Consider the following 18,487-nt stretch of genomic DNA (forward strand, 5'->3'; position numbering starts at 1 on the left):
TTAAAGAATATTGTCTATTTCCCAATCATGGCCAATCCTACATACATGCTATTTGTTAGAAGATAAGCAATTTCACATTTCAGTTATTTAGAACTCTCAGATGGGTACAATCTGGACCTGGTGGTTTGTTTGTTCTCACTTTGTCAATAACAATGTCACTACTAATTCCATCAACTCTTGAGATACCAGCTGTAGTGCTGGTATCCGTACTATATTTTTTTGAAGTGAAGATAGATGCAAATAATCTATTCATCTTCTCTAATCTGTCTATTTATTTTCCACCAAGTTTTGAATTCCCTTGTTTTCCAGCAGCCCAAACTGGTTTCTGGTTTCTTGTGCAAAGATGTTTATTTTTAAGTATTTATTTTGTGTTATGGGCACCATGCTGCTGATTATCTTTTTTTTTTTTTTTAAATTGCAGCTTGGATGATGAAATGTCAACAATTACATTTGTACCCTGCCCTTCTGCTTACAACAAAGAATCAAAACACAAAATGTAATATCCAGTAATTAAAATTAGTATCATTCACATCATTTAATAGTTAAAGACTTTGTGAAAGGAATGCATTTTTTTAAAAAAAAACTAAGATAACTGAAGCAACGACACCAGGGAAGACAATCCATAGCTTGTGTTATATGCATAAGAAGGTCTTCACCTGTCTTCCAGATAGTTCAGCTTCTTCCAACTGCAGCAAGTTTAATGAGATCCTCTGGACAATCTTACATTCGTGGTGGATGTCTTTAGTGCTAGTATGTATTCTCTTTGTTTCTCTAGGAGGCTGTCAGGAAGAGGGAGAGAGGGAAAGAAAGAGAGAGGAAACAGAGAGAGAGACAGAGAGAAACCCACAAGCTCAGAGAACGATCCTTCACCCTCATCCTACACCTGAGTTGCAGGTATTTTATTGGAAAAATGCAATTTCTTCACAGAATTCCACTCTTAAGATCTCTGTATCCTTATGGAATCTTAGGGCTCCACATAGTTTAAGGCAAAACCAATAGAAGCCTTTTATTTCTCTGACTTTTTCAGACAATATCATAGTAGCCCAGTAGAAGGCTCTGTCCTACAAGCAAAAAAGGCCCATTATCAACTGGTTTATCTTCTGTTTGTCTGGTGAAAACCTTGGCTATTAATCTGTCTACACAACTGCCTTCAGACACAATAGCAAAGTGATTAGAAAAGGATGCTGCTATAAATTAACTATATTACTGTAAAGCTATGACCATAACATCTGTGATGTTTCTTTGCCCGGCAAGAATTTTTCTAATCTGCGCAATCATAAGCTTCTTAAATTTCCACTGCTCCAGGTAAGTCAATATTGTTTTTCAGACAACTATGAAAACAGAGACATGATAGATAATGGCATTTAGTGGTGACTTTCTTGGATTTTTAATAGTTTTTTTTCCCTAGTAGTTGAGGCATAGGTTTTGGAGTTACTACGGTTTAACAAAATAAGCCCACTATATTAAAATTATTGGGCTGCAAAGTGGCATGGATCTTAACAAATGTGTTACTTTAGGGAGACCAAAATCTGTGAAATCATTTGTTGGTAAAATATTATACCAAAATGGATTCCTGTTGTGCATTAACAAGTTTGATTTTAATTTCAAGACACACACACACATACACACACACACACACACAAATAAGAATTTGGATCTTGTACTTAGCATGTTTTTATATTCTATCCTGTCAAACGGATACTTCTAATATGTGCCAGAATTTATTTATATTTATTTTTTGTTAGTTTTCAAACAATTATCATTCCAATAATTTTCAACGTGCCTTTTTTCTTGGAAACTAAAATTTCTGTCAAATTACATAGCAGGTTACAGCATTTAATATATATGTATTAAAGCATACGTAATCTCTTTTAATAGCTTGCTTATAAAGCCAGCACTCAAGAAAAATTTGATTATTTTAATATAATAAAATTAATTTGGCCATAAATAGCATCTTGGTTAATGTTTTAGGCAACTGAGCCATGATTTCATTTAAGGGACTCTCTTCCTCTAGGTATCTCCCTGCCTCCATTTTTCTCTCCCCAAAACAGATGTTTAACATTCTGTTATGTACTGAATATTCTCTATTCTCATAGGTTTAGCTTTCCCTTTTGTTTTGCTTTTCTCTAAATTTTCCTTCAACTTCTATAAACTCTCGTTTTATCTCAAGCAACCTTGGGTCTTCCTTTGGTTTTGTTTTTTGTTTTTTCTGGTTGCTGTGGTTTTATAGCCCTCTTATGGTAATAATAGTCCCAATCCGGAGCTGCATTCATGAATACAGTCAAGCTGCAGTTGTGCATATCACTCAGAGCAACAGATAATGGAGTCAGCTATGGAAAGTTTATTATTATTAATTTATTTGTCAACAAGAACAAGGAAACAAGTAACAGTATAGACATAGACATGGAGACATGAAAAAAAATTGACACACAAGAAAAGGATACAAATAGGCAAAACATAACCATAAACACATAGAATTGATTACATAGAATTGGGAACAGTAGGACAGGGATGGTAGGCATGATGGTGCACTTATGCACGCCCCTTTAGGGACCTCTTAAGAAACATGAAAGAACAGTTTAAGGTAAAAGGTATGGGGATTAGAGAGACTAACAACAGGATCTGGTAGAGTGTTCCAGATATTTACTACTCTATTGGAGAAGTAGTGGCATATGTATTGTCATTCGGTTGTTATAAGCAATGATAGGAAAATGAGAAACCGTTAGACCACTGACTTTCTGCTGCTGCCAAAAAAGGGCTGTTGTGAATAATGGCAGTTGCCACTTCCTCAGCCATGCAAAACAAAAACCATGTTGGTCTGTTGATTTATGGAGGGCTTGGATCAAGACTTGGCATGTATAATAGCCTCAGAAGAACTCAGAAATCAAAATCCAACAATATCAAAATCTCCAAAGGGACATGCTCTCCTAGTTCTTCCTGAATGGATGCTGTATCTATTCAACTGAACCATCAGAAAATACAATTGACATTTTATTCCAAAGAACACAAATCAGAGTCCAAGCAAAAGAAAACTTGAGACATTTCGTCACAATTCATCATAAATCCTCAAGAATAGTAATGGCCAACCCATAAGTCACATATGTTCCTTAGATCCATTTGAGTGCTACTTCTTAGCCCAGCTCACGCCATTAATATTTTATAGGAACATGGTAATCTGTTGTGACACTCTCATTTTTTGTTAAAATTGCCATGAAAATAACTGTATTAAGTTTCTAGTATGCTTAACACAACTATTTTTCTTTGGTACATGAACAATTTCCCCCAGGTTCTTCCAAATCAGATATCATCAATTTAATATTGATCTAGAGTTGCCTGTAGATGAAATGGGTGGCACAAAATTAATACATATATATATACATATACATATACATATATATAAAATATTTCCAGCATTCTTTGTTTCAAAAAGATCCTAGTATTTCTTCAGAAAAAGCCTGCAGCAATATTTAAGAATAGAATAGCATAGCATAGCATAGCATAGCATAGCATAGCATAGCATAGCATAGCATAGCATAGCATAGCATAGCATAGAATAGAATAGAATAGAATAGAATAGAATTTTTTATTGGCCAAGTGTGATTGGACACACAAGGAATTAGTCTTTGTGCATATGCTCTCAGTGTACATAAAAGAAAAGATACGTTCATCAAGATACAACATTTACAACACAAATGATGGTCAATATATCAATATAAATCATAAGGATTACCAGCAACAAAGTTACAGTCATAATTGGAAGGAGATGGGTGATGGGAACGATGAGAAGATTAATAGTAGTGCAGATTCAGTAAATAGTTTGACAGTGTTGAGGGAATTATTTGTTTAGCAGAGTGATGGCCTTCGGGGGAAAAACTGTTCTTGTATCTAGTTGTTCTGGTGTGCTGTGCTCTATAGCGTCATTTTGAGGGTAGGAGTTGAAACAGTTTATGTCCTGGATGTGAGGGATCTGTAAATATTTTCACGGCCCTCTTCTTGATTCGTGCAGTATAGAGGTCCTCAATGGAAGGCAGGTTGGTAGTAACTGTTTTTCTGCAGTTCTAATTATCCTCTGAAGTCTGTGTCTTTCTTGTTGGGTTAAAAAGAGAATGAGAGACAAGAATTGGACATAGACATTAGAAAACACCAACCAAACACCATGAACACCAACTAGAAGTCAGAAGACAAATTCCTTAATTCCATAACACGGGGCTAGATTCAACCATCATTTCAACTGGGAAACTGAGCATCCTAGACTGTGTCAAGTTTGAAAATTCCAGAGAATTCCTAGAGGTCTGGCACTCAGACAAGTTGGCCATCAACAGGCACATAGAAATAAACTGTAAGAGAGAATCAGGCTGAGCCTGAGGGAGGAATCAAACACAAAGTCATGAGTCCCTTCACGAGATCCAAGTCCAGCCCACTTTGAATTCCTTCTATTCTTAATTCCCTCTAATTTCCCTTGACCATTAGTAGTTCAGGTTCTTGTAGAGATCTTAAGCTTAAAATAAATCTTTATACACATTTGAACTACCTGGATATCCTGATTTCCTTCATGCTTTACATAAACAACATCTACATACTACTCAAATATCCAAAAGGAACAAAAAGACCAAAACACCACCTCACCAGCAATCAACACCCAGATGAACAGAAATTAACAAGATTAACGTAAGATTCACACTACTTCTAATCAAGAACTAAACAATATGCCAATCAAGGAACTAACAATGCAGACCAAGAGCCAACAGAACAGCCTAATCAAGGAACTACCAAGAACACTCCCACTAACACTGACAAAGCAAAGCCCATTCCTTCTAGCACTGATGATATTACCTAGTTTGGTAATGTAACATCTGCAAGAAAACCAAGGAACCCATACTTTAAAAAAGACCAAGAACAGAATCAGGCAGGGTTTAGTGGGATTTTCTCAACCATCAAATCTTATTCAGCTATAAAACAGGCCCACCATTTTAATCGAGGATCCTGATTTTGTTTCTGTTCGAAAAGAAATCCTTGCCTCCTTTTCCTTCTATTCCGAATGAACAGTTTTCTCTGTGTATTGGTAAAATTCATGATCAGTCAAAAGAATAAGAATATTATCAAGGCAGGAAGATGAGGATGATCATGATGATCAATATCACGATCATGATGTACAGTTAGGGTGCTGGACTAGGATTAGAAAAACCTAAATTTACTTTCACTTTGGGCCACAAAAGCTTTCTAGATGCTAGTCACTCTCCCAGCCCAACCTACTATTTCACAGAGTTGTTCTATACAAAACAGGGAGAACTCTATATTGTCTGAGTTCTTGGAGAGAAAAATGTTGCTTATATTATCAAGCGTCTGTGGCTCTGATTGAAAAACCTATGTCCATTTTGTGGAGATAACGTTTTTCTGTACTTTCAGTAAACAATGCTATTACCTCTTCAAGGCATGTTAAAATAACAGAATCTTCAATGCCTGACAGATATTCCCCTCCCCTCTCTTATACCAAGAAAATCAAGGTGGGCTAATCTTTACTTTCTTCATCACCCACTTCTTCCTTCTAGGGCTAAGGTGAACGGCTACTGCATAATTTCTTCAAGGCCATCTTTGTATTCTTCTACATAAGTGGAGCTGGATTTTGAGCCAGCATTTATGCATCTCTATATTGTATATTCAGGAAAGTTCCTACCATGTATAACATGCAGAGGATGAGTTAAGCAATTAATAAACCTCAGTTGAGCTATGCTTAGGTGATGTCACATTTTTTTCAGCCAGTGGCTGATTATGAATTTAAAGCAATAAACAGAAAACATTGAGGCTGATTTTATCTTTTAATTTTCCTTTTGTAGTTCTTCTTTGTTCTTCTTTGGGTTTCATTTACCTTTTTGTTGCATACAAATGGCACTTTGCCCAATAGTTCACACATCTTCACTTCTGGTATAACAGCTTGAATATAGTAATAAGTGACCACAGAAGCGGTCATCTAATTGATGACCCATTGTCGGTGAATTCTTCTCCATCATATCAGCAAGCATAATTGGCATTCATATGGTGGAGCTGTGATGCACAGCATTTGTTGTGTTCAGTGTGGTTGTGCAGCTTGACCTTCATTTTGCAAAAAAATATATAATAATCCCTATCATTGGAAGGTACTTCGATATGCTTGGCCTTGAATGATGGGAAGAAAATAAAGTATATAAATGGACATACTTTATATATGCTTTCTCCCAATTAATGTAGTGGCAAACAGGATGATTCTCTTCAACTCAATAGAGCTGACGTCAATGTGACCAAAGGCAGATGGCGCCGCTCTTCAAGCCAGATGGTGCAGCCTATTGACTGTCTTCTTTCCAGTTGGTCATCATGGACCACTTGTGATACTTGCCAGAAAAAAAGAGTAAGTCTGCTTGGAGTCTAAAATTAGTTAACTGTTTAATACACAGTTAATTCTAAATACACAGTTAATATTAAAATGTGGAGCTTGGCACTATAAAACTAGTCATTGTCATATCCATAGGACTTCCTTTTCATCTCACCCACCAACAGCTCTGCTTTTAGTATCCCATTTCTTCATTCATTTTCATCCAGCTGACCAATATCCTGGGCAGATGCTTCCCATTTTGACCACAGCAACCAAATACAGGCAATCCTTGACTCGTGACCATAACTGAACCAAAAATTTCCATTGCTAAGAAAGACAGTTATTATGCCCCATTTTACAATCTTTCTGTTCATGGTTGTAAAGTGCATCACTGCAGTGGCTAAGTTAGTAACATGTTGTTACTAACTAGCTGTTCAGTGAGTCTAGTTTCCCCCTTGATTTTGCTTGTCAGAAGGTCACAACCTGTGATCATATGACCCTGGGATATTGCAACCGTCATAAATTCATGCCAGTTGCCAAGTCTCCAAATTTTGACCACATGACCGTGGGGATGCTGCAATGGATGTAAGTGTGAAAAGAAATGTTATAAGTCAGTGCTATTGTAACTTAGAATGGTCACTAGATGTATGGTTGTAAGTCATGGAGTACCTGTACACAACCATCTATTTATTGTAATTTTCTTCTTTTTAAAAAAATGTAATAAAGTTAAAATAAATAGTGTCCAGAAATTTTGGTAAATTTATTTATTTATTTATTTATTTATTTATTTATTTATTTATTTATTTATTTATTTTGTCAAATACATATTAAATAATATATATAAGTATAAGCATGAATTGAATACATAAAATGAATACAATTAAAGGGAATATTAGGAAAGGGACGGTAGGCACACTGGTGCTCTTATGCATGCCCCTTACAGACCTCTTAGGAACAGGGTGAGGTCAACAGTAGACAGTCTTAGGTTAAAGTTTTGGGGATTTTGGGATGAGACCACAGAGTCTGGTAGTGCATTCCAGGCATTAACAATTCTGTTACTGAAGTCATATTTTCTGCAATCAAGATTGGAGCGGTTCACTTTAAGTTTGAATCTACTGTGTGCTCGTGTATTGTTGTGGTTGAAGCTGAAGTAGTCATTGACAGGTAGGATATTGTAGCAGATGATTTTTATGAGCTATTCTCAGGTCATACCGAAGGTGGCGTAGTTCTAAATTTTCTAAACCCAGAATTTCAAGTCTGGTGGCATAAGGTATTTTGTTGCGAGCAGAGGAGTGGAGGACTCTTCTTATGAAATATTTCTGGATGCGCTCAATTGTATTAATGTCCAATATGCAGTGTGGGTTCCAGACAGATGAGCTGTATTCGAGAATTGGTCTAGCAAATGTTTGTATGCTCTGGTTAGTAGTATAATCTTACCGGAGAAGAAGCTATGCAAGATTAGGTTTACAACTCTTAATGTCTTTTTGGCGATGTTGTTACAGTGGGCTTTGGCACTTAGATCATTTGATATGAGTACTCCAAGGTCCTTGACAGAGTGAGGATCATCTACAAGGTCATGTCCACCTAGCTTGTAAATTGACTAAACCTGTCACATCTATTGGTCAGGATTATTCTTTCTCAGTTCTTTGCTTTCTCTGTAACATCCTCAAAGCAATTCTGTTCCCTTTGGGCTGTTTAAAACTTGTACATGTGAGACTTTTACTTTTCTAACAAAAATATTCCAATACCTCAAAATTTTTGATAGTCTAATTTCCATGAAAGTCCCATGAACTTTTCCTTCCTTCAGAAAGTAGTCTCCAAGCATTTCCTTGCCACAGACATGATATAGTATAAATACTATTATTTTAAAAGTAAAATAATGTCTTGGCATTCCATCCTAATACAATCAGGGTAAATTGCAGTACTGTACTTTATTAGCATCCCTTCCTCTCTTAAGCATGCAGGGTAACCACACTCTCAGCTTTAAAGCAAACGGCTTTAAAAGGCAAAAGTAACAAATTGTAAATGTGACAGAAATCTTGAGAAACACTGATTTATGGTCCTGTTTGAACTCTTCAGGCTATATTGCATAAGGCACAGAGCCTTTGGAAGGAGGCTGTCCTGCCTTTCTGCCTTATGCAGAATGAGGTTGGCGAGCCATTGTATTTTCTTCACTTACACTGAAGCACTCCTGGTGTAGAACCCATTTGTGTTAAGTGACCTCAATTTCCAGTTTTTGACTAAGAGATGATGACATGAAGCTGCTCATTTTTCATCATTGAGATTTTTTTCCCCCCTACCTCGCAAGTACCTTCCGACGAAGGCTTTTGATTGTTACAACATTAGTGGCAAAATTTCCATTATTTTCAAAAGTGCAGGATAATCTTGTCCTGTCACCACACTAAGACAATCATTTTTACAATATCCATTCCTCAGCTTTGCTCAAAGCCAAAGCTTACATATCATTATTTATCATCATTATTCCTCAACTGGAATAGCAGCTCAACTCTTTAAGGCCACTAGATTTGATTCCTCCTCTTTGTTATGAGAATAACCTTAGAAAAATAAATAGAGCACGCTGAGGAAAACAAAGCTAATACTGAACAAGTAACTGAGATAGATCTATTATTTGCAAGCATTTGCATTTAAAGGCTGCAGAGTTTCCAGTACTTTTTCAGTAGATGTTTAGCAAGGGGCTAGAAATATGGGGTCTAACAATAAAAAAAAATGGATTTTCTCCATTCCTCCGGATAGCCTCCACAGAATTATAGTGAAGGAATTACAGTGAAGGTGTCAGTGCAAACAATTGATTACATTTACATCTTGTAGTCACTCTGTCAACAAGGTGGATCAGCATAAGGCTGAATTCATAGCAGATTTGAAAGTCAAAAAAATATTTCCATGAACCCATTTGATTTATTTATCAGATTTATATACTGTAACTGCCGATCTAACCAGAAGCAGTTCAAGACATTCATGAACTTCACAGCCAGTTTATGACAAGGAAAATCAGTGGCGAAGCTGGAAGGAAGTCACAAACTGCAGTTACTGTATTTTTCAGAGTATAAGACACTCCAGACTATAAGACACACCTATCTTTTTTGGGAAGGAAAACAAGAAAACAAATCTGCCTCCGCCTCCCAGCAATTTGCTTTGATTACCTTGATGAACGTATCTTTTCTTTTATGTACACTGAGAGCATATGCACCAAGACAAATTCCTTGTGTGTCCAATCACATTTGGCCAATAAAATTCTATTCTATTCTATTCTATTGCAGCAAACAGCAAACAGCCTGCTTTAGTTTCATTTTCATTTTCAGCACATCCTTATTAGCACAAGAAAAAAAATCTGCCTCCCAGCAATTTGCCTCCTTGCAGTAAGCAGCGGAGACCTGCATGACAATAGGCAATAGCAATCCCTGCAGCCTGAAACATCTGAGGGTTGGGAAGCCAATCCAACAGACAATCAACTGCTTGTGCTAATCAAGCTGTGCTGAAGCTGAAATGGGCTGTTTTGCTGTTTGTTGCTTGCTGCAAGGAGGTAAATTGCTAGGAGGCAGAGGCCAAAGGGGTGGGGGCAAGCAGGTGGGTGGGGCTATATTCGGTGTATAAGATGCATCCAAATTTTCACCCTCTTTTAAGGGGGGAAGTGCGTCTTATACTCCAAAAAATATGATATGTGATGTCGCACTTAATGACCCATAGTGATTTACTTAACAAGCACAGCAGAACTGACATTATGAGTCCAGTGTAGTCACATGATATTCTGCTTGCCAACCATGTCACTTAGCAACCAAGTTGCTAGTCCCAATTACAATTAATAAGGGAGGACTCCCTTTAGGGTCATCAGAAGGGAGCAAAGCTTGAGCTGAAAGGAAATGTCATTCAATAAGAGGAGAGGGTATCTATGCATGAGATCAAGTTGCTCAAACAATTTGGCAATCTAGCATAGAGGGGAGTATCTAGAGTCATTTGGCCAAATGGGCTGTTTTCAAAGCTGTACTCTGCTTATTCCTTGTTAGGAGAATTGGGCAAAAAAGAACTGTAAAGGTGTGATGGTTTGCAGCAATTGGTCTTGTTAGCATGCCACTTAAATGGATGAGCTCTCTATCCTGTTGTTGTTATCAGACCAGCTCTCTAAGAAATCTAACTTCTGATCATAGAATTTTTGTAGCTAGAAGCAAAGTATAATCAGCTTCCTACATGCTCATCACTTTGTTACTGGACGAAGATGCTATCCAAAATAGCAATAGCACCTAGACTTATATACCATTTCACAATGCTTTACAGTCCTCTCTAAGCAGTTTACAAAGTCGGCATAATTGCCCACAACCATCTGAGTCCTTGTTTTACCGACCTCGAAAGGATGAAAGGCTAAATCAATCTTGAGCCGCTAAGACTTGAACTGCCAAACTGCAGTCAACTGGCAGTCAGCAGAGGAGGCCTGCAATACTGCATTCTAACCACTGCGCCACCAGAGCTTTAAATGCCAGTTTATGATGCAAGTCCAAACTCTTGCATAATATATTTCTCTTGTTTTGTGACTTTTTACATTTCTTACTTTTGGAACAGATTATGCACCTACACTATGTAAGAAGTATGTAGTACTTTCTTGCTGTGTTTCAAAATTCAAGGGTTCTTTCCTAGACCCACCATCTATTATACTTAGAAGTCACCTTAGAAGACTAAAGTGTTTGATGAATCTTATATTTAGCTAGCTATGAACTAAGGCACAAAAGCTGAAAGCTAAATTTCCTCTCACACACATTGAGACACAGACATTAAACACCAGCATTTCCAAAATCATGGATGGACCAAAAAATATATGGGATTTTTAATTCACTGTGGAACCTTTTTAGGATTAAGTAATTAAGGATTCCATTCCAGTGGTGGGTTGCTACCGGTTCGCCCCGGATCAGGTGAACCTGTAGTGGTGGCGGCAGGAGGCTCCTCCCACCCACCCGGATGCTTCTGTGCATGCGCAGAAGCATTTCGTGCAAGACAGCGTGCGCCCCCACAAGTGAACCAGTAGCGACGGGTTTTGAAACCCACTACTGTTCCATTCCCATCTAAGATATAACTTGCTAAACTTACACTTTTTCTCAAAAATATCCTTCACTTTATATGCATAGACAAGTAATTTTATATTCATTCAGAATTATTAGTAAATCATTCTATATTACAGTCAGGAAACTGCAATCAAATTACATCTTGTATACCAGAACGCAAAGAGAGAGCTCCTTTCCATTTCCAGTGTACATGTTGATGTTCCAACTAGCAAAGATCTACACCCATCTGTGATACTCAGCTTTTAATTTAGGAGGGCTGGAATTCATAATATCTATTCTACTACAGTACAGATTTGCCCATGTGGAACAGCCTTCTCAGTTCGGCGGTGACCCGTGTGATTACACTGACAGTGAAAGTGAAGACTGTGTTATAAACAGACCCTGCAGTACTACTCGGTGTGAAGGTTTTGTCTGTGCCACAGGTGAGAGAATTTGGAGGGAAGGGGGAGTGTCTCCTTAATTAAAAAAAACTAGTGGTTAACTGCGTATCTATTGAGTTAGATTTCCCTCAAATAGATTGAATGGAATATGGATGCTTGGGGGATTTTTTTATTACCTTGTATGTCACAAACAAATGTTGATCTTGTTTGCTTGACTGACATCGTATAAAGACATGACAACAGAATCTGTAACAAGAATGGATCACACAGGCGGCTAGGACCAATAGGTAAATTGCCCAAAAGGGGCCGTATTTATGTAACCATATTTGTTATCAAAGCCATTCAATTATTTTGTAAAGAAGTTTGCCTGTTATTAATTCCCCGTGCATGTTCTCATGAAAAGGCACAACTAAATGAGGAAAAGGATCACATAATTTCTGTCACATCCCTGATGAACATTTTAGGTTAAATTAAATCAAATTTGATTGTACATTAACATTTTCAAACAGCCTACATGACAGGATTTTGAAGGCTTAATTTCTGATCTGATGGATTATAAAATGCAGCAGGAAAAAGCAGAAAACTGCCTTCCCAAGTGATTGCCAGACCGGCTATACACTGCTAATTAGAAGCAAAATGAAAACTTTTTTGGTAAAGGAAGACTTTAAATACAATCACCAGCATTACTTGCGTATTAATTTTCTCTGAACCACCTTGTGTCATCAACCTTCACTGCAAAACGACAGGGTGGATTTATAAAGGCCATTATTGTTCAGCTTTCTCTGGCTTTGTCACTTAAAAATTTAACATTCTGCTTTTCCTCAATAGTGCAGCATAGTGCAGCAGTAGCAACTATTTTAGAGTTTACCGAAAAAGCTTCAGTCTGGAATTTGCTGTGGTTGACGAAAGAATGCATGAAATGTTAAGTTGTTAAGGTCTGTGTGAAAATTACAAGGTGTACATAAGTTTTGTCACATGATCTACTGTAATGGTTCAAGCCAAGGAATATAATGAAGCAGAGGTATCAATTATGTAGGGCTAAATCAGATTGGCTTGAAAGATCTACAAACATGGAAAAGTAGATGCTAAATTGGAGTGCAAAAATGTAAAATGAATGTCAGAAAGTTTTCAGAATTAAGAACTACTTATCAAGAAGAGCTTGAAGACTTGGCTCTGCCAACTCATATAGGGATCAAAGAACACAATTTGGCAGTGGTTGGTACCTTCCTTTGCTCTCTTTTTTTTTTCGTACTAGTTTTTCATCTTGCTTTAATTCTAATTGTGTCTTTTAATATGGTTTTATTGTTTTTACCTGTAAACTGCCTAAAGTCACTTAGTGAAATAAGCGGTGCTTAAGTTTGATAAACAAATAAAATATTTACAAAGATGGTTTCTCCAAAATTCAGAGTTAGATAATATATTTATTAGTCCCCATACATATGTTACCAAATACCATGGAAACTTTTGAGTTATTTATCAGGCAAAGTGTTATAAAAAATAGATAAGTAAGGGGGGGAAATTCTAAAATGTAGGCCAGAAGTTTCATCCAGGTAATCTCTAATTTCAAGATCTTTTTCATATAAACATTGGAGACTGGATGCATTAGTTACAGTAGACTGTTATTGCTGTCAAGTTATATCTAATGTTCTGAGATGAAGAAAACATTTGCTTCTATCAGGTTTAGAAATAGAAAGTCAATCGTATTTTTGTGATTTAAAAATCTAATAGCAAATGGATCAAAAGCAATCGTTTGGACTCCATTTCCATAGATCTAGAATTTAGGCATAGACACTTCAAATGTAAGCTCATTGTACATATGTTGTGCACTGACAATAAAGATTTGAAATTTGAATTTGAATTTGAATTTAAGCATCTTTTAAACAGTGGCCCTTTTCTGTTGTACTATTGAAATATAGTATCATACTTCATACCAGCATAATCATAATTCAGGACAGATGAAAAAACCACAAGGTGTTTCTTCAACACATTACATAGTTAATCTGTGGGCTCTGATGCTCCCGTGACCAAGTTATAAGAGTTATAAGTTATAACTTGGGCTATCTTTAAGAATAGTTCTGATCATTCTTGATGACTGTATTTTAGCTCCAGAACTGGAGGCACTGGAGACTCACAGTAGAGATGACAAGGAAGAAGATAGTAGGAGGGTTAGCTCTGGCAAAAGCAGAAGCAAAGGATTTGAGATTAGGCTACTCCAGGGGTCTGCAAACTTGGCTCTTTTAAGACTTGTGGACTTCAACTCCCAGAGTTCCTTAGCCAGCAAAGCTTGCAGACCCCTGGGCTGGTCCATTATAATAAAAATGCCCAGATGGCAACTGCCCTCCTATTCTTTGCAACACTGAAGTGCAGAAACATCTTTTCAAATAAAGATGTCAGTAATCAGAACAGCTTTTGGCTAGAGCAGTGATGGTGAACCTTTTAGAGACCGAGTGCCTAAACTGCAACCCAAAACCCACTTATTTATCGCAAAATGCCAATGTGGCAATTTAACCTGAATGCAGAGGTTTTGCTACCTAAAATAATGATAAAAAAGGCAGAGTTCAGCTAATTGTTCTAAGAAAACTGTGATAAATGCACTTTTATGCACGTTCATATTTTCCCCTGCTTTTGAAATATTACATTTAGCAACAACAAAAAAGAAAAACTTTTGTAATATCATCTCCCTCTCTCCCCCTCGCTCTCTCTTTGCCCCTCTCTCTTTTCTTCCCTCTCTCTGTCTTTCCTTTCCTCCCTCTCTCTCTTTCTCTCTCTGCCTCCTTCTCTCATTTCCCCCCTCTCTTTCTCTTTCTCTTTCTCTTTTTCTCTCTTTTTCTCTTTCTCTCTGTCTCTCTCTCATCTACCCATATATTTAATATCTATCTATCTATCTATCTATCTATCTATCTATCTATCTATCTATCTATCTATCTATCTATCTGTTAAGTTCGGGCAATAACGAGACAGGAGACCAGGATAGTGACAACAGCTCTTTACTATATGGTGAACCCAGCAACCGGGCTGGGGAAAAACCTCTCTTTATATACAGTTTAACCGGCGGCTTCAACCAATCAGCAGCGTGCTTGTTTCCCGCCTAAATATTCAAATATACATTACACTCCTTCCCTCCCAGAAAACACTTTACCTATATTTACATTTTATTTACATATTACTTTTCGACGTAGTCACGTAAATAGGCTGGGCGTCTCCTAACCCTTTCGGACCTGCGCAGTTCATTTCCTGGGAGTGGGTTGAGCTGACCGGAGGGGCTGTTCGCTCCTCTCAACTCCTCCTCTAGGCCCTCCGGCCCTGGATTAATTGCAGAGTCGTCCCTGCTGTTTTCTACTGGAACCTGTGGGCGTCGCTGGACCTCCCGGAACTCAGATAAGTCCTGCGAATTTTCCGGGTTTGAGTCAGCTGGGGATTCAAACAGTGAATAGTCAGGGCCTGTTTCTATTGATTTGCTTTGTTCGGCTATGCGTTTTCGTATTTGGTCTATGTGTCGCCTCCATACTCGGCCGTCCTTTAACTCTACCAAGTATGATTTCGGACCTGTTATGTTTAGGATTTCTCCTGCTATCCAGGTCGGGCCCTCACCATAGTTGTGTGCCCACACGCGGTCGCCTATTTCCATCCCCCTTGTTTTTCTGAGTTCCCCCTTGTAACCCTCCGGTGTATAGTTTGGATTTAATCGGTCTAGTGGACACCTGAGCTTTCTGCCCATTAATAATTCTGCTGGGCTTCTGCCGGTTGTGACACAGGGGGTTCTGTGTTGGACGGCCAGGAAAATATCTATTTTTGTTTGCCAGTCGCCTGGCTTGAGTCTGGACAATGCCTCTTTAGCGCTTCGGACGAAACGCTCTGCAAGGCCATTCGTCGCAGGGTGGAAAGGCGCCGAGAGGGCATGTCGGATGCCCTCTTCTGCCAAGTATTCCTCAAACTGGGTTGCCGTGAATTGCGGGCGTTATCGGATACTAGCGTGTCGGGCAACCCATGTGTAACAAATAGGTGCCGTAGTACTGAGATCACGGCCTCGGCTGTCATGGATCTCATGAGAATGATTTCCAGCCATTTGGAGTAGGCATCGACTACTACCAAAAAGGTTTGACCGTGGAAGGGGCCGGCAAAGTCAATGTGGATTCTCGACCAGGGCCCTTGGGGTTTCTCCCATTCCCTAACCGGGGCCGTTGGGGTAGCGGTCTGGACTCCTGGCAGGCCTGGCATTTCCCTACCCTTTCAGCAATTTCTGAGTCCATTAAGGGCCACCACACATAGCTTCTCGCTAAACCCTTCATCCTTACGATCCCTGGGTGCCCCTCGTGGAGGAGATCCAACACCCTTTTCCTCAATTTCTCTGGGATCACCACTGATCCCCCATAGCAGGCACCCCTTGAGCCGACAGTTCCCCACGCTTTACAAACTCTTTAAACGCCGCCCGCAGCGGCCACCCTCTTTGTACCCAACCAAGTACAGTTCTCAAAGTAATGTATGACGCCCGAGCCACCTCCTTAGACGTGACTGGGCCAGAGTCCAGAGAGTCAATTAACAGTATGGGCGTCCCCGGAGTGGGGTCCTCGATCGCCCCTGGTAGTGGGCATCTGCTTAATGCGTCCGCATGCCCCAACTCTTTTCCTGGCCGATGCTGCAGTTTGTAGGAGTAGGCGGCTAAAAAGATAGTCCATCGGGTCAATCGGGGCGAAAGTGCCACGGGCGTTGGGCGGTCCCCAGCCAGTAACCCTAACAGTGGTCTATGGTCTGTAACAATTTCAAAGTCTCTACCAAAAACGTATTCGTGAAACTTTTTTACCCCTGACACTATAGCTAGAGCTTCCTTATCCAACTGACTATAGTTCCTCTCTGTCGAGGACATCGTTCTGGAGTAGAAGGCTATTGGGGCTTCTGTGCCATTTGGAAGCCTGTGGCTGAGCACAGCCCCCACCCCGTAAGGGGAAGCATCGCAAACTAATACCAATGGCATTGTGCTATGATACTGTATTAGTAAACTATCGCTCGAGAGTAGGTTTTTTACTGCTTCGAAAGCCCTAGCTTCCGTCTTTCCCCAAGACCAAGCAGTATTCTTTCCCAGTAACTTATGTAGCGGCTCGGCAACGGTTGCCTTATTTTTCAAAAAGACCGCGTAAAAGTTCACTAGACCCAGGAATGCCTGTAGCTCTGTTTTGTTTTTGGGCGCTGGAGCCTTTCTTATTGCCTTGACCTTGCTCTCAGTGGGGTGGATTCCTTCCTTGTCTATTCTGTAGCCTAAGAACTCTACAGATTCTACCCTATTTGGCATTTGTTCACTTTAACCTTTAGACCGCTGACCGGAAAATGCCCAGAACTTTTCTCAAACGCTCCCCAATTCTTCTAAATTTTCGCTGATACCAATACATCATCGAAATAGGGACTACCCCGGAGCCCTTGCAGAAGTCGCCCATTAAATTTTGAATAGACCAGGTGCCACGCTCACCCCAAACTGTAACTGGGTACACTTGAAAGCACCTCTGTGAGTCACAATTGTCTGGGCTTCGGCTGTGTTGGCGTCTACAGGCAGTTGTTGGTAGGCTTGGGCCAAATCTAATTTGGCAAAACGTGCCCTTGCCCCAGCGAGTGCAGCAAGTGTTGCACCACGGGACCGGTAAGCGCTTTTTGCAAGGCTTTGTTTAACGACGCCTTGTAGTCAGCGCAGATCCTAACTGACCCATCTGATTTCACTGGGGTGACGATTGGCGTCTCCCACTTTGCATGATCGACTGGCACTAGTATCCCCTGACTGATGAGCTTGTCTATCTCCTTGTCAATCTTGGGTTTAAGGGCAAAGGACCTCCTTGCTTTTAACCGTATGGGGCTACCTGGGGTCTAAATTGAAGGAAATAGGGGTCCCTTGTACTTGCCCAGGCAGTCCTTGAAGACATCTTCGAATTCGACCATGAGTGTGTGTTTAGGTTAAAGTCACTTCTGTAGATGCCAGTCACTCCCATGCCCAATGCACGGAACCAGTCTAGTCCCAACAAACTTGGCAGGGTCCCTTCGACTATCGTGATGGGCAGGGTCTTCTTGTGTGGTCCGTATCGACGCTGGACGGAGGTGGTCCTCGAACAGGGATGCGATTCCCTTGGTAGTCGTGAACTCGTAGCCGCTGTGTTTGCAGTTTGCGTTTGGCGACTTTCGGCAAAGCTTTTGCAAAAGTGTCCCAGGACATGATTGTGATTGCTGACCCGGTGTCCACTTCTAGTCGGCACGGCACTCCTTCGATTTTCGGTTTTGTGAAGATCTTCTTCTCCACGCGGGTTGCTGCACGACCGATTATCACGGTCGTTCGATTTGAGTTCGCGCCCTTTTTGTTTTGACCAATCGCGGGTCGCCTTGCCGATCCTGCGCTCTGATTGGTTGGTTTGAATTTTCGGCGGGAAGGTTGGGGTGCTCGACAGACTTGAGCCAGGTGCCCCTTCTTCTCACACCGCCGACATGTAGCGTCCTTGAACTTGCATCGTTGACGCTGGTGTTGCCCTCCGCAACTTCCGCATTCATCCCGGTCTTCTTTGCCCCTTCTCTCGGTGAGGCAAACTCCTTCCTCATCCTCGCCGTCTGATTCGGTCTGGATTTCTTCGTTGTGGACCGGGGTTGATTTCGCACTCACCATTGGTGTGAGCGGCTTTTGTAGGGTTTCCGCCGCTTGGGTCGACATTTCATGAGCTCTG

The 18,487-nt window shown here is 39.9% G+C and overlaps 1 protein-coding gene across 1 annotated transcript in view; it reads left to right on the plus strand.

The window, feature by feature from the left end:
• Window positions 1-1,174: 1,174 nt before the first annotated feature.
• Window positions 1,175-18,487, plus strand: part of C8B (complement C8 beta chain) — a 50,624-nt gene continuing 33,311 nt past the window's right edge. The window contains exons 1-3 of the mRNA XM_058176356.1: window positions 1,175-1,305; window positions 6,226-6,382; window positions 11,702-11,837. Of these exons, the coding sequence (XP_058032339.1) occupies window positions 1,217-1,305; window positions 6,226-6,382; window positions 11,702-11,837 (382 nt within the window). The 5' untranslated portion in view covers window positions 1,175-1,216. The remainder of the gene's footprint in view (window positions 1,306-6,225; window positions 6,383-11,701; window positions 11,838-18,487) is intronic.

Source organism: Ahaetulla prasina, chromosome 3 (genome assembly GCF_028640845.1).
Source record: "Ahaetulla prasina isolate Xishuangbanna chromosome 3, ASM2864084v1, whole genome shotgun sequence".
Lineage (NCBI taxonomy): Eukaryota > Metazoa > Chordata > Lepidosauria > Squamata > Colubridae > Ahaetulla > Ahaetulla prasina.